Source organism: Rhinolophus ferrumequinum, chromosome 26, assembly GCF_004115265.2.
Source record: "Rhinolophus ferrumequinum isolate MPI-CBG mRhiFer1 chromosome 26, mRhiFer1_v1.p, whole genome shotgun sequence".
In the NCBI taxonomy this organism is placed as follows: domain Eukaryota; kingdom Metazoa; phylum Chordata; class Mammalia; order Chiroptera; family Rhinolophidae; genus Rhinolophus; species Rhinolophus ferrumequinum.
This window is the reverse complement of record NC_046309.1, coordinates 7,473,628-7,488,113: the sequence shown is the minus strand read 5'-3', so window position 1 is coordinate 7,488,113 and position 14,486 is coordinate 7,473,628. Positions and strand designations below refer to the sequence as shown.

The 14,486-nt window shown below is 45.0% G+C and overlaps 1 protein-coding gene and 1 non-coding gene across 7 annotated transcripts in view; both read right to left on the bottom strand.

Annotated features, from left to right (window-relative positions):
• Window positions 1–19: 19 nt before the first annotated feature.
• The window catches only part of TCAF1 (TRPM8 channel associated factor 1), a 46,578-nt gene continuing 32,111 nt past the window's right edge, over window positions 20–14,486 (bottom strand). For 3 of the 6 annotated variants that reach the window (XM_033099271.1, XM_033099272.1, XM_033099270.1), the window contains exons 3-9: window positions 9,601–10,595; window positions 9,218–9,315; window positions 7,936–8,149; window positions 7,402–7,641; window positions 6,073–6,410; window positions 4,812–5,062; window positions 20–2,177 (exon numbers count right to left, since the gene is read on the bottom strand). In XM_033099271.1, the coding sequence (XP_032955162.1) occupies window positions 2,168–2,177; window positions 4,812–5,062; window positions 6,073–6,410; window positions 7,402–7,641; window positions 7,936–8,149; window positions 9,218–9,315; window positions 9,601–10,595 (2,146 nt within the window). In that variant the 3' untranslated portion in view covers window positions 20–2,167. Of the gene's footprint in view, window positions 2,178–4,767; window positions 5,063–6,072; window positions 6,411–7,401; window positions 7,642–7,935; window positions 8,150–9,217; window positions 9,316–9,600; window positions 10,596–14,486 lie in introns of all 6 variants that reach the window. The other 3 variants (XM_033099274.1, XM_033099273.1, XM_033099275.1) reach the window with 2 other exon arrangements.
• On the bottom strand, window positions 6,754–6,827 carry TRNAI-AAU (transfer RNA isoleucine (anticodon AAU)). Its single transcript has one exon. It is a non-coding gene; the product is annotated as a tRNA-Ile (tRNA).

Below are 14,486 nucleotides of genomic sequence, written 5' to 3'. Positions count from 1 at the left end.
TGTTCCATTAACTGTAGACTTTTTTTTTTTTAAATCTCCGCTTTGAATCTTCCTTCAGCTCTCTTCTCACAACTGATTCTCAACCTCTTTCTGCTCCCTTTTTCCTTAACTTGTCAGGATTAATTATTTTCAACTTCATTTCGGAATAAAAAATTTAAGCTTTTTGTGGTTTGCCTATAGGCTGATCAGAACACTGTGTACAGATAAATAACATCTATATTATTTTGGCTATGTACATACTGTTTACTGAGAGCCAAGTAGAAGCTAGGGCATTTTCTTCTATACACATCCAATGACATGCCTGTGTCACTTGAAAGGAAATGTACCTACCGTCAATGTGAAATTCTGGTCTCTTCTTACATTCCATCCATGAGTATTTTTTGGTTGTTGTTTCCTAATTGGATGTGAATTTCATGACGTTTGCTTTGTTTTCTCTTTTGTTGGCTAAAGAATGTATGTTCTCCATATTCTCTCAAACATGCCAGTTTCTCGATGACACCATCTATGGCATAGAATGCATATTCTTCCCAGAGAGCCTGAACTATGCATTCTCATCTGAAATGGGTCTGCTGGAAAACTGTCACTCTAGCATGAGACATCCTGTTGGATAAGTGTCACTTTGGAGTGACACATCCTGGGTGAGGTCCATTGTTTTCTGGATTCTGTTTCTTCTTCTTTCCTGGTTCTCATCCTCATTTTGCTGTAGAACTTCCTCAAGGTGCTTGCTCAGGAAGGGTGCAAAGGAGGTATAGACTTTTTGAAAACTTGCATGTCAGAAAATGTCTTCATTTTGACTTGACTCTTGACAGTTTGGCTTGCTATAGAATTCTGGGCACAAAATTTTTCCATAAGAAATGTGAAGACATTGCTCCATTGGCCTTTAGCTTTCAGTGCTGCTGATGAAAAATCTGCTGCCAGTCTATTTCTCATCCCTTTTTATTTCAGGTAATTATGATGACCTAATTTTGTTTTCTCTCTGGGCACTTTTAATGTCTTTCCTCTATCCTTAATATTCTAAAATTTCACAAGATTGTGTCTCAGTGTAGGTTTTATTGGAGCCCCCTCAATCTGGAGACTTAGTTCTTTCTGTTCTTCATTTTTCTTTTTCTTTTTTTTCACCTATATTTCCTATGCTTTCTCTTCCAGAAACTCCTAATGGTTAGATATTATTGTCTATTGTCCTTTCTTCAGATTTTCTGCTAATTCTCTTTGCTCTACATCTAGGGAGATTCCCTCAATTTTGTTTTCTAGCCTGTCTACTGAATATTTTTGGCAGTCTTATTTCACTTTCAAAAGGCTCTTTTTCTTTTCAGTGTTTTTCCTTTCTTTGTATCAATCTGTTTTCGTCTTACAAAATGTCAGATCTCTCTGGAGATATAGCTAGATTTTAAAGTTATATTTGTTTTTCCATTTGAACTTTGTTTCTTCCAGAATTTGTTGTATTTTTCAAATCTCCTAATTTGCTGTATTTTTCTGACATGCTTTTCCCCTGGTCCTCCTTCTCACCCTCCCAACTCCCATACCCAATGTCTGGGAATTCCTAGCTGACCATTTGTGTTTTTAAGAATCAATATAACTGGTGACTTTTATAGAAATTGATGTGGGTTTCCTCTGCCACTTTTCTGTTTTTCCAGTAAGCCTCTTCTATGATGGGAAGCACTTGGTTACTTACGTAGGGGTCTCAACTCTCAGTAGAGAATTGGCAGATAGGCTAGAGGGTCACTTATTTCCACAAAAAGAGAAATTTTATTCTGGATCACCAACTCCTACCTCTCCTCGGGCAGTTTATTCAATTCCTTCATAGAAACAACAACAACAAACAACAAACAACAACAAACAACAACAGCAAGAACACATTTTTCACTGGTACCAATAGGTGATTGCCTGTCTTTTGTACACAAGAGATGGAGTAGAATGGGATGGGGTTTAATTTTACAACTAGTATAACCTTTAGTAGACAGACTATTCAGGTGCCCGAGTCTCTCTAGGGTTATGTTGTTCAGATCAGCTTATAGTCTGTCTTAAAGGTACCTTCACTCTCTCATTCTTTTTCATGCTTCATCCATTTTCTCTCTTCCAGAAATGCGTTGAGGTCTTCTTCACTTATAATCGAATGCCTTCCGTTTTCTTTGCTGAGTTGTTTCTTTTGTATTTCTTGACTTCAATTTCAGTGGGGCCTGAGGAGGGAGGGAAGGTAAACTTATAATGTTTAGTTTATCATCTTAAATCCAAATTCCCACTGGAAGTTTTTAGACAGGGAGGTGGCATGGATAGCTTTACATTTAAAAACATCCCCAGGGCTGTACTGCTGAAAATGGATTATAGAGGGTGAGAATGGATGTAAATATTATTTTAAATAACTGAGGATCTAATTTCCTTTCTGAGAACATGCAGTGTCTGGGACTTTTGGGAGTCAGGCACTTTACCAAAATAACCCCTTATTCAAAATCCAATAAGCTAGTAGAATGCTTTTATGTCTCCTGGAGGGAATGGCTGAAACCTGAACAACCTGGAACCTAAAAGACTTTGGTGACACTAACGGGTCATCCCAGCTCTGTGTATCGGGATGCACTTCAGGAGCCTACCTCGAATTCTTCCTTTGAACTAGAATTTGGGATAAACAAAGGGACTTTTGGTTGTGATACAATTAGATGAGAGATAAGTACAAGCAGCCAAAGTGCTGGCAAGTAGGGACATAAGGTCCTTCTGTTTGCTCGCTGGTTTCTTCATTTACTCAGTTATTTGGTTATTCAAAGCACTAGAGTTATCAGCACCCGTATTGTAATCAGAACGCCCCAGTTCAAATCCCAGGTCTACCATTTGTTAGCAGTGTAGCCTTAGGCACTTTATTTGATCTCCATAAAACTCAGCTCATTCCCAAAAAGGGAGCGATAACTTTCCATCTCATAAGATTATTGTGAAGATTAAATGAAACAATCTATGAAAAGGAACTAGCACAATGCTTGGCACATATTCAGTACCCCACTATTTGATAGCAAGTATTTTAAACGGTGAACGAATTTTCAACATCTGTGTTTAAAGCACCTAGATGATAGACATTCATGAAATAAGGGGAAATAATTTTATGATTGAAAGATGTTATTTAGGTCACACCTTATTGTCTATGAACCCACCCAATTTCCAATAAAGCAAATAGAACGGTGTCTTAAAACAAGCAAATAAAAAGAGGTGAGCTCAAGGAAAACTGGCCGGATGTACACGACATTAATCCTCCAGGCTCCACTCTCGTTGAAACTACAAAGAAATGGGAGGTTCTGAAAACAATCAGAAGAAAATTGAAGAAATTCTTTGATCGTGTTGCAATGAAATGAAATGTGAGTCAGCTCTATCTACTTATCGTGTTCCAAAGTAAAGATTTCTATACATGTAGGGGCTGTATCTGCCCAACTGGTAAGTAATTCTTGACAGTGATACCAATCTGTGTCACTGTGGGAATGTAAACGATGTCACTGAGCTCCTGCCCAGTGTTTGCTAAAGACAAGCACCCTCGGGGAATTGTTCTCATTTTATCAAGTGACGTCTACTCTTGAGTTAATTAAAGGAGGAATGTTACCTGAAGGATGGAATTGAATAGAGACCAAACCCTAAGTAGCTTTTAAAACGCTGTGAATTTAGAGCCCTTCCTTTAGATCATAAAGCAACGCGCCAGAACCCTTCCAGAGGTGGGTGTATGGAGTGTAAGATGGGATAGGATTAATGACACTCCATCTGTAGAAGCCATCTAAAAATGAAGTCTAGCTTCAAAACGATGTTGAGTTAATTCAATAATAATAATAATAATAATGTCAGCTGACACTTTCTCAGTATCTACTAATTGCCAGGTACTGTTCTGATTACTTTCAGAGACACTAAAATTTAATCTTCGCAATAGTCCTATGCACTAGAGCCCGTGTTATAGATGAGGAAATCAAGTCACGAAGAAGTGAAAGAACTTGCCCAGAGTCATACGACTAATAGGTGGAAGAACTAGGATTTGGATGCAGGGAGTCAACTGTGACGGATGATCTTAACCTCTCGGCTATGGGAAGTAGTCAGCTCACTACTGTGGCCCAGCACAAAACAGAGCAGCCCCTTAGAGAACATGCACTGCCTTCACAGACCTCTTCACAATGATCAGTGTGCGCCTTCACAACCCCGTGGGGCAGGCGTTTGTAGCCTCATGTCACACACAGAGAAATGGGAGGACAGAGGTAAAATGACTTTTCCAAGAGCTAACCGCCCTAGCGATGGGCTCTTTCTACTCCACCAGATTGCTTTTCTGGCTCTTTGAAAACTATCTAAGACACAAAATATGTAAGTCATCAGGGTAAATTTGTGTTTACAAATTTACCGAAATGGTATTTGTAAATACAAATGTGTGTCTGGTTATCATGGTAAATTTGTATTTCAGTTGGGTCCTGTGGTCAGGGATTTTAGAATAACTGATCAGCTATAAAAGCCCAGAGAGTCCTCGGGATGTAAGAACTATGGGCTGGGGCCCATGATGGTGAAGCAAGGGCTGGTATAGACACAGAGCTCTCAGAACCGTGCCCGACAGGGTCAGGAGAGCAGAGCTGTTAGAATAAGACTCATAAACAGAAGGCCTTGCCTCTGAGAAATTCGGATTCTGCTTTTTGGCTGTGTTCTGAACCCACTTCCTAAAGACAGAACTAGTTAATGAGATACAGGGGCAGTGAGCTGAGAGGAGCCCTAAAGCTGGATCCCTAAGAGGCAGAGGTTGAGGAGTGAGTCTCCATCTCTGCCTACCTCCCCAGACCTCTCTACCTGCCACCTCGCTGGGCACTCCTTACATCTGTGTGAGGAGGTACAATTTCATAATATTTTCCTTCCATTCAGGCAGGTAGGCCAGGCTGGTAGCCACTTCCTTCTGGATCGGCCAGGCCCAGGCCTCAAAGAAGGGAGCCAGGTTCTTCTGCACTTGGTGGGAGAACATCTTCACCCACAGATTCATTTTGTCAACGTTGTCTGTGGGCAGGTTGGTCTGGTTGCGATACTCAGTGAAGAGACGGATGAATGGCTCCCAACCAAAGGCCTCCTGTAGCTGGAAAGAGAAAGACGCAGGATGACACATCTAATCAGCAACAAGCAGACAGCACTCTAATACATGAATTGAATGCGTTACACGCCTGAAACACTAGTTTCCTATCTATCGCTGATCCTCCTGCTGCCCTCATGCCCTGCTCTCTCATACTCTAATCTGAGGAAGGGCCTCTGAGCTAGCGTCGTGCTTCGCACAAAGCAGACACTCAATAAAGTGTGCTAATAACAGCAATGATTATCATCAGTATTTACCGCCAACACCATTATCATGAAAATGGTGACGGGATATTACAGGGGATATAAAATGGGCTGAAGTGAAAAAAGAGCCTTATCTCTTTCACCGTTGCAAAGTGAAACCCCAATAGTTGGGCAACTGCTAGCCCTGTCCTGACAGAATCCACATTAATCGTAGGTCTATGTCCATTTGCAAATGCTGCTACAGTGGTCTTTGGCGGAAAAACAGTGAGTCTGGTAGAAGCAGAAGACTATGTACAGTCTAGGGAATTAACAGTAAGGTGTAACTTTAGAAAAAGGCAGCCATCCTCAGGCCACTGGAGATAAGCTGGGTTACAGAGCTTTAGAGTTAAAGGGACTTTAGCAGTTCCCTCGAACAACCTCAGTTTTATTTCACAGATGAGTGGCCCCCGTGACAAGTTTCAGTAGAGTCTCTGGCAGTTTCACTGTCATCTTCATGGCAGTGGGAAGGAACAGAGAGGCACACAGGCAGGTGGGAGGACCGGAATACAGTGTGCCTGGGCTGCGACTGAGTTCTAGAATCCAGGGAGATGTAGCTCTCCATAGGGAGCTGTGAACTGATCCAGGGACTAGGGGAGAGACCTGGGGTTTGAACGATGATAATTCAAGGCCAATGGGGAAGCTTGGATTGCCTATAAGGTGGAAACTGAGGCACAGTCAGGTCTTAATGAGAAGATGGTATACTCGTCTAAGGAAAAAACATAGGTCCTATCCCACGTGTGTGTGTGTGTGTTGGGGATAGGGGTTGCCTATTACCTGTAAATATGTTTCCAGTGCTGTCCATGCATTCCAGTTTTTCACATTAGGACCCTTGCCCAGGTAGATTCTGACTCTCTTCTCCCGAACTGGGGGCCACAGGGCAATGTTGGCACGGCCTCGAGGAATGCCCAAGACCGTTTCGTGCACGTACACACACCACAGGTTGCAGGTGGCCTCGGTGGTGTGTGGTGGGAATTCCCACTCCTGCCGCTGCTGGTTGCGGCCGAGCTCATGGACGGGGCCCCACAGCCCCTTGGTTCTGATGAGTTTCTCATTGATGAGCTCCTGCACAGACTCCAGATGGCACATGATGGGGTACCCTGCGTGCATCCAGCCTGGGAAACACAGAGGGGAGGGAGAGAGGGTTAGAGTGCTTCCCCCCCATCCTGCAAAACTCTTCTCTGCATTGTTTCTCTCCAAATACCCAGTAGCCCTGAAGACTTCCAGTATCCCATAATGCTCAGAAGGCCAATCCAAACCCAGAACGTCCTGGGCTTTCCTCTTTAGCTGCTCATTCCATCATAATGCTTTGAACCTCACCCTGACCTGAAAGCATGGCTATAGGAGGTGACGCAGGTGACAAAACACTGTTCGTGCTACTATTCAATTGTTATTTATTTATTTATTTATTTATTTATTTATTTATTTATTTATTTTTAAGGAGGGCGGAGCTCACAGTGGCCCATGCAGGGATCGAACCAGCAACCTTGGTGTTATTAGCACCACGCTCTAACCAATTGAGCTAACCAGCCACCCCTTCCATTGTTTTATTTTTATGAGAGTGCCCTGTCCACGTGAACCCATGTCATCACACTCTTCTCAAAATTAAGGACTCGTCGAGGGTGGGTCCCCTTCTCTTTATTCAGATGTGGAGTTGCCCTCCCTGACGTTCCTTTATGGCGATCATCTTTGTAAACCGAGAAAGCTAGGGTCTAGAGCGATGTCCATGGTTCTTTAATTTCTATAGAACCCCGCACCCCCAATTTTTTAGGCCCCTTGGCCCACTGGTAAAACACCATCCACATATCGCTTTGAATGTCTTCCTCAGTGGCTGTTGAAGGGACACACATATGTTACTAAACCATTCCAGAATTATTGGACATTTAGGTAGTTTCCAGTGTTTTGTAGAAGTGGCTGAGGCCATGTTTTTTAAAATACATTTTTCCCCTTCTCATTTAAATAGCAAAGGTTACGTCTTCTATGTCTTGCTGGAAAAACATTTTTACCCTGCTGGCTGCCCACTGCACAGCTGTTGAAAAGAAGAAAAGAAGGCCCCTAGGGGCGGGGCAGCATGCACAGAGGGCTGGTTCACCCAAGGGCACCCACCTACTGAGATCTGCACGTCAGCGACAATTCTCTGAGGCAGACGCAACGGGAAGGGCTCAGCCCCCAGCCGCGCCACGGCCTGCATCACCTCGTCCCAGAGGCGGAGCAGCGGCTCAGGATTCTCCAGGGTGCGGAGGTTGGCGGTTGGCACCGTCAGGATGATGTTGTCCGTGGCCAGCTCTCCCCAGGGTCCTGGGTTTTCCTGGATGCGCCTCTTCCACTCCTCCTGGGATGTCTCCCCTGGGAAGAGAGGCCGTGGGGCTTAAACTCACTTTCCTAAATCCCTTACGTTAAAACATACAACTTTGAACCTCAAGGTCACAAACCCCAAGGTCACGAACCACCATGTCACCGTCTCTAATGTATTTACCTCTATGAAGTCCCCATGGATGTGGTTTGGTCTGTCTCCTCAGCCCCAAAGCTGAATCTGAGGGGGCTCACCTTCCTTCCCTCCACGTCTGAACCTCTCCCTTCCTGCACCCAGCAGCCCCCGTGGCCTCACCCAGCTCTCCTGTCCCCTCAGGGCTCACTCACCCAGCTTGTAGTATGGAGCGTGCACAGCCCCCTTCACAGTGACAGGCACGGTCCCCAGCTTGCTGCTCTGCGGCACGATGATGTAGAGGAGGCCACCCCAGAGGCAGGTGATCGATTTCGAGGGCTTGTCCAAGCAGCACCGGTTAATCACCAGCGGACCTCGGAATAGCTTGCTGGCCCTGGTCAGGTCGTCAGTGTGGCAGCCGATCTGTACCTGGAAAAGAGAGGTCCCCCCACGGAGTCACTTCGGGGCGTGTGCGGGCAGGAGGTGGAGACAGGAAGGGCTCTGGGCTAGGACCCCAGGTAAGCTCAGCCTTCCCCCGTCTATGAACCGCGTGTGCGAAACTTATAAAATTGCATCAGTCCTCAGGTGGATGGGCCGAATCGTGTGTAAACATCCTCCCAGGGGAGTCGTGAAGGGTGATGCTGAGACGCCGAGGTGAGCGGCCTCAGGTGTAATCCACAGGCTAATTCTGAGGGTCTCTCTGTAAGAGACAGAATGCCAGGGCGCCTGTGCCATGGTGGGGATTCTGGCATTGGGAAAGGGGTGCAGGGGATCCTGCCTTTTGCTGACTCGAGAGGACGCTCAGGGGAAGGCAGTGTGACGGGCTGATGGAGCCGAGGGTCGCTTCAGTTCCTCCTGATCTCCAAGACCCCCTTCCTGGGCCGATGAAGTGACCCCTGTGCTCAGTGGAGTCCGGGAATAGTTTTCCCGGTTTATGCCAATCAAGTGCCAGGATGGGTGCAGGCACAGAATAGACCCTAACCTTCCTAGCCACTCTCAAGGGGACAGAGCAGGACGGTAACTTAATTTGTGACTAGAGTATGTGTATGTGCAAGTGACAGAGCTGAAGGGGGGGCAGGGCGAGCAAGGAACAGTCTTTGGCATCCCAGGCAGAAGCCGGAGTCAGAAAGGCCTTTGCTACAATGGGAGATGTGTGTGTGTGGGGGAAGTGAGCTGAGATTTACTGAATACCTCTGTGTGCTAGGGCGTCTTCCATGTGGCTCCTTTCCTGTTCCTCACTCTATGACATCAGTTCATCGCACACAACTTCAAAGCCAGAAGGTGGTTAGGTTTGAGTCTCGGACTCTAGAATGTCTCTGATCTATACATTTCAATCAGTCAGTGTGCAGCTCCACCCCTTAGTTGCCTCATCCTTAAAATGGAGGTAAAACACCCCAATTGCCAGTAGGCTTTTTATGAGGATCAAATAAGATGCTGACTGGGAAAGCCAGAACACTGGGGTTCCATGTTTTGTGGGGAGAAGGGGCGTGGCCTTACCTTCAGGTCAGCTGAGGCAGCAGCTTCAGGCAGTGAGACTTCTATAATCTGCCGTCCAGGTATGTAGAGCCCGGTGCTCATCCAGCAATATCTGGTGCCTGCCGAAAGCACGGGACAGACTTTACCCCTGCTCCACGATTCCATCTCCCGCCAGCATTCCACAGCCCCGTGCATGACTCTGCATGTCTTCCCCCTCCACACTGCCCTGACTCAACTCCTGCAAACATTATCTAACACCTCAACCCCTGTCTCCTTGGAAGTACATGACAAAGGGTGGAGGTGGCCTTCTAAAGGTGATCAGGTCCCTGGAATGCGCTGCTGAAGTCATCACGCCCCAGTCCCCCAGGCCCCCCAACACTGAGCTCCCACGCCTCCTTCCATACCTGGATTGTTGCAGTTGACCTCGACAGTGATAGGAGATTCCGAGGGGCGCAGATACGGGCTGCTGTACATATCTTCAATTTCGGGGACTAACAGAGAGAGGTCACTTCCAGAGTGGGCCAGACCAGTGGCCAGGGACAGCATAGCACCCCTGCAGCAGTCGTTGATGACGGGGTTCTCTCGGGTGGCGACTGGGAGCCGGTATCGGCTCAGCAGCTTTCTCAGGAGCCGGTGCACAGACATGTAGGCAGGGATCTCTTCTGCTGGGATCTGCAGGAAAGCGGCGCCATCCGGCCCCAGCTTTGCCAACCAGCCCTTTTCCACGTTCCCTCTCTTCCTGCCCATTATAACCTGGAACTCGGCCAGGGTGGAGCGGAAGTGATAGGTCCTTATCCCTGCTTTGGGCGTACGGAAGGGCCCTGGATTGAGGCTTTGGCTTGTGATGCTGATGCCAAAGAGGTTGAGGAGAAGATTTCCTGGAAAGCGAGCCAGAGGGGACACGCCGGGGTTCTTGAAGGCCCACCACCAGGCCTGCGCTGCAACGAACAGCCCGCCGCCCTCCGCTACAAACTCCTGCAGCTCCTTGACTTCCATGTCACTCACGGGCTCAAAGCAATAGACACTCGCATCGCTGGTCAGATTCGGCTCGATGCTGGTGTCTATGCCCCCCACCGCGAGCAGGCCGCTCAGTGTCCGCAGTTCGGTTTGCACCACGATCTTGCCTCGGCGGCCGGCGTCCAGCCAGCGCACGGCGTTGAGTAGGAAGGGGCCCAGTTTACTGACGGTGAATAATACCTTGTGGCCCATCACGACCACGCGGCCCCGGCCATAGCGGGCAGCCGCTATCACACAGCCGTGGTAGGAATCTAACCCCAGGGGGAACGCTAACGCGCCGTGCACTAGCAGCTGGGACGGGAAACAATCCGAGTTGCTGATGTCCAACTCCGAAATGCCGTGCAGGAGCTCCTCTCTGTCTTCGGAGAGATCGTCTTCGCAACTGCAAAAGACACACGTGTGCTGTGAAAGGAGAGACTGCACAAAGCTCCTAGAACAGCCCCCGGCATGCAGCAAGCGTCAGCTTTACTAATAGGACCAATTTAGCTCCTAGAGGACAGCTGGGAGAACACAGGGGGCAGATAATGACCTCACTGTGCACGGAAGTCCTTTGAGGGAAGACAGGGGGACTCAGGCTTAATTCTGCTCTGCGCATTCTTGGTACACAAATTCTCCAAAGGAGATCTCCAAGGAAGCCCCGCTGTTTTTACCCCATCCTACATGTGAAATGGTCTGGATCGAAGGGTAAAAACGGCCCTTGTAGCATTAGGTAAAGAATCAGACCGGAAATACTGTTTTCATCCTTATAAGGAATCTAGTTTATAAACTTCATGCAGCTAATCTTCTGCAAATAAACTCAATGGACAGTTGAGTCCATGGTGCTAGGGAAGAACCACTATTATGTCAAAGCCAGGCGGCTGGTTGGCCTCAACACTAGTAAGACCCACCTCTGACTTGAACCCAAGAGGATTTCCTGTCTACATCCAGCACTCTCCCCAATGGTGCTTGCCCACGGGAGTTCTGTTTATAAATTTCATGCAGTTAATTGTTTTCCAAATGAAGTGAGTGAAGAGGTAGGTTACTGTGTTTTAAACTAACACACTGGTATCAAGGTTTATACAGTAGCTTATTATGACAAGATGAGTGACGTAGAATAATAATGAGACACCACTGCACACCTATTAGAATGGCATATCCCCAAGGACATACGATGTGGGGCATCCTTTCATATCTTACGTGCCATCTGTACATCTTCTCTGGTGCAGGGTCTGTTAAGGTCTTTGGACCATTTTTAAATCAGATTGTGTTCTCACTGTTGAGTTTTAAGAGTTCTTCATATACTTTGGATAATAATCCTCTATTAGATGTGTCTTTTGCAAATATTTTCTCCCAATTGCTTTCTCATACTCCTGACACTGTCTTTTGCTGAGCAGAGGTTGTAATTTTAATGAAGTCCAGCCTGTTGATTACGGATTGTGCCTTTGGTGTTGCGTCTATAAACTCATAGGCATAGTCAAGGCCATCTAGGTTTTCTCCTGTTATCTTCTAGAAATTTTATTATAGTTTTGTGGTTTCCATTTAGGTCTGTGATCCATTTTGAGTTGATTTTTGTAAAGGGTGTAGGATCTGCATCTAGATTCATTTTTTTTTGCATGCTGGATGCTCAGTTGTTCCAGTACCACTTGACGAAAAGACTACCTTTGCTCCATTGTATTGTCTTTGTTTCTTTGTCAAAGATCAGTTCACTACATTTACGAGGTGTGATAAAACAATACGGTGAATGTTTAAATAAAAAAAAATTTATTACAGTGAAAGACACATTGCCATTAATCACCCTCAAAATTTTCCCCCTCACTTCAAACACACTTATCCCATCGTTCTTGCCACTTTCTGAAGCAGTTCTGGAAGTCCTCTTTTGTGAGTGTCTTTAGTTGCGCTGTCATGGCTGCTTTGATGTCCTGAATCATTTTGACTTTGGGGAAGAGCCAGAAGTTGCACAATGCCAGATCTAGTGAATAAGGTGGATGAGGACACACCATAATGTTTTTATTTGACAGAAATTGCTGTGTATCAGAAGCGATGTGTGACATGGAACATAGTCATGATGGAGCATGATTTGCACCACACTTTAAAAGACACCTTCTCTCAACCGTAGCTTACACTTGATTGACTGCACCGAACAAGTTGATACTTGTCACACACTGTTACTAAGGTTGGCCGTGCTGTTTCCCATATTGAAGATCCCTGCCTTTCCATTGGATGGCACTTGGCAGCAGCAGTCACCGTATTTTGTGATCACAACGGAAAGGCTCCGATGTGGGTGTATTTCTGGGCTCTCTATTCTGTTTAATTGGTCTCTTTGTTCTTTCACCAATACCACGCTCTTTTGATTGTTGTAGCTTTGCAGTAAGTCTTTAAGTCTGGTAGTGTCCGTCCTCCAACTTTATTCTCCTTCAGTATTATGTTAAACATGTCAATTTTAAAAAATCAACTTCACTGACACATGATAAAATTCACCTACTTAAAGTGCACATCATGATGCATTTTTGCTACATTTATACACTTGTATAATCACAATAAAAATATATCATTTTCATCACCATGAGAAGCTACCTTTTGCCCCTTTGCAGTTGATTGAGCCCTCAGGCAACTACTGATGTGCTTCTTTTCAGTACAAATTAGATTTGCCTTTTCTAAAGTTTCATATAAATATAATAAAATATGTACTCTCGTGCTTGGTTTCTTTCACTTAGAATAGTTTTTTTTCTGTTTTTTTGTTTTTGTTTTTGTTCTGTTTGTTTGTTTTAAGATGAAAGCATTATTCCGATTTTATTGGGGAATGTTGGGGAACAGTGTGTTTCTCCAGGGCCAATCAGCTGCAAGTCACTGTCCATCAATCTAGTTGTGGAGGGTGCAGCTCAGTACCAAGTCCAGTTACTGTTTTCAATCTTTAGTGGCGGGGGGCGCAGCCCACCATCCCATGAGGGAATTGAACCGGCAACCTTGTTGAGAGTTCGTGCTCTAACCAACTGAGTCATCCAGCTGCCCCTGAGGCAGCTCAGCAGCAGCTCATTGTCTTCAATCTAGTTGTGGCGGGCACAGCTCACTCGACCAAGTGGGAATCGAACCAGCAACCGTGTTGTTCAGAGTTCACGCTCTAACCAACTGAGCCATCTGGATGCCCCAGAATAGTTTTTTGAGAGCCATCCATGATGTTGGGCCTACCAGTAATTCATCTCCTTTTATTGCTCTGTGGTATATACCACTGTGTGGCTACATCACGTTGTGTTTATCCATCCGTTAATGATCATTTGGGTAGCTTCCAGCGTGGGACTTGCTGCCACGAACATTCACGTACAAATTTTAGCATGGACATGTTTTCATTTCTTTAGGATAAATAGTTAGGGATGAAATGGTTGAGTGGTATAAGTGTGGGTTTCACTTTATAAGATATTGCCAAACTGTTTTCCACAGTGGTTGTATTAGTTTACATTCACAACAGAAACGTATTAGAGTTCCAGTTTGCTCCACATTCTTGTCAACACTTGGTTTGTGAGTCTTTTTACTTTTAGCCATTCTAGTGGGGGTGTAGGGTATCTAATTGTGATTTTAATTTGCATTTCTCTGATGACCAATGATGTTGAGAATCTTTTTCCTACGTCATCTTCTGTAAAGTGTGCTAAAATATTTTGCCCCCTCCTTTTTTACTATTGTTTCTCTTCTTGAGATATGAGTATAAGAATTCTGAATGCACGTCTATTGTCAGATATAAGTACTGCCAATAATATTTCTAGTGTGTGGCTTGCCTTTTTGTTTTCTTAATATTTTCTATTGAGCTGCAGAAGTTACTGAAATCTTTTTTTGATGCTCAATGTATTAATCTTTCCTCTTACGACTCGTGTACTTTTTGTAACCTATCTAGGCAATCTTTGCCTACCCCATAGTCACAGATATTTTCTCCTACTTATTCATTTAGAAGTTTTTGAATTTTAGCTTCTGCATGTAAGTCTAGATCTATTTTTAATTATTTGTTTTGAATGGAGTGGGATACTTTTCAAGATTCACTTTTTTTCCATAAGGGTTCCAGAACCATCTGTTGAAAAGTTTCTCTTTTCCTCATTGAACTACCTTGGCATCTTTGCCCCAAAATAACTGAGCATAAATCTGTGGCTCTATTTCTGAACTATCTAGTCTGTTTCATTCATTTGTATGTCTACCCTTATGCCAAAATCACAGTGTTTTGATTACTTGATTACTTTAGCTTTTTAGTAAGTCTTGAAATTAGGTTATGTTAGTTCCCTTCATTTGCATATAATTTTAGAATCAATTTGAA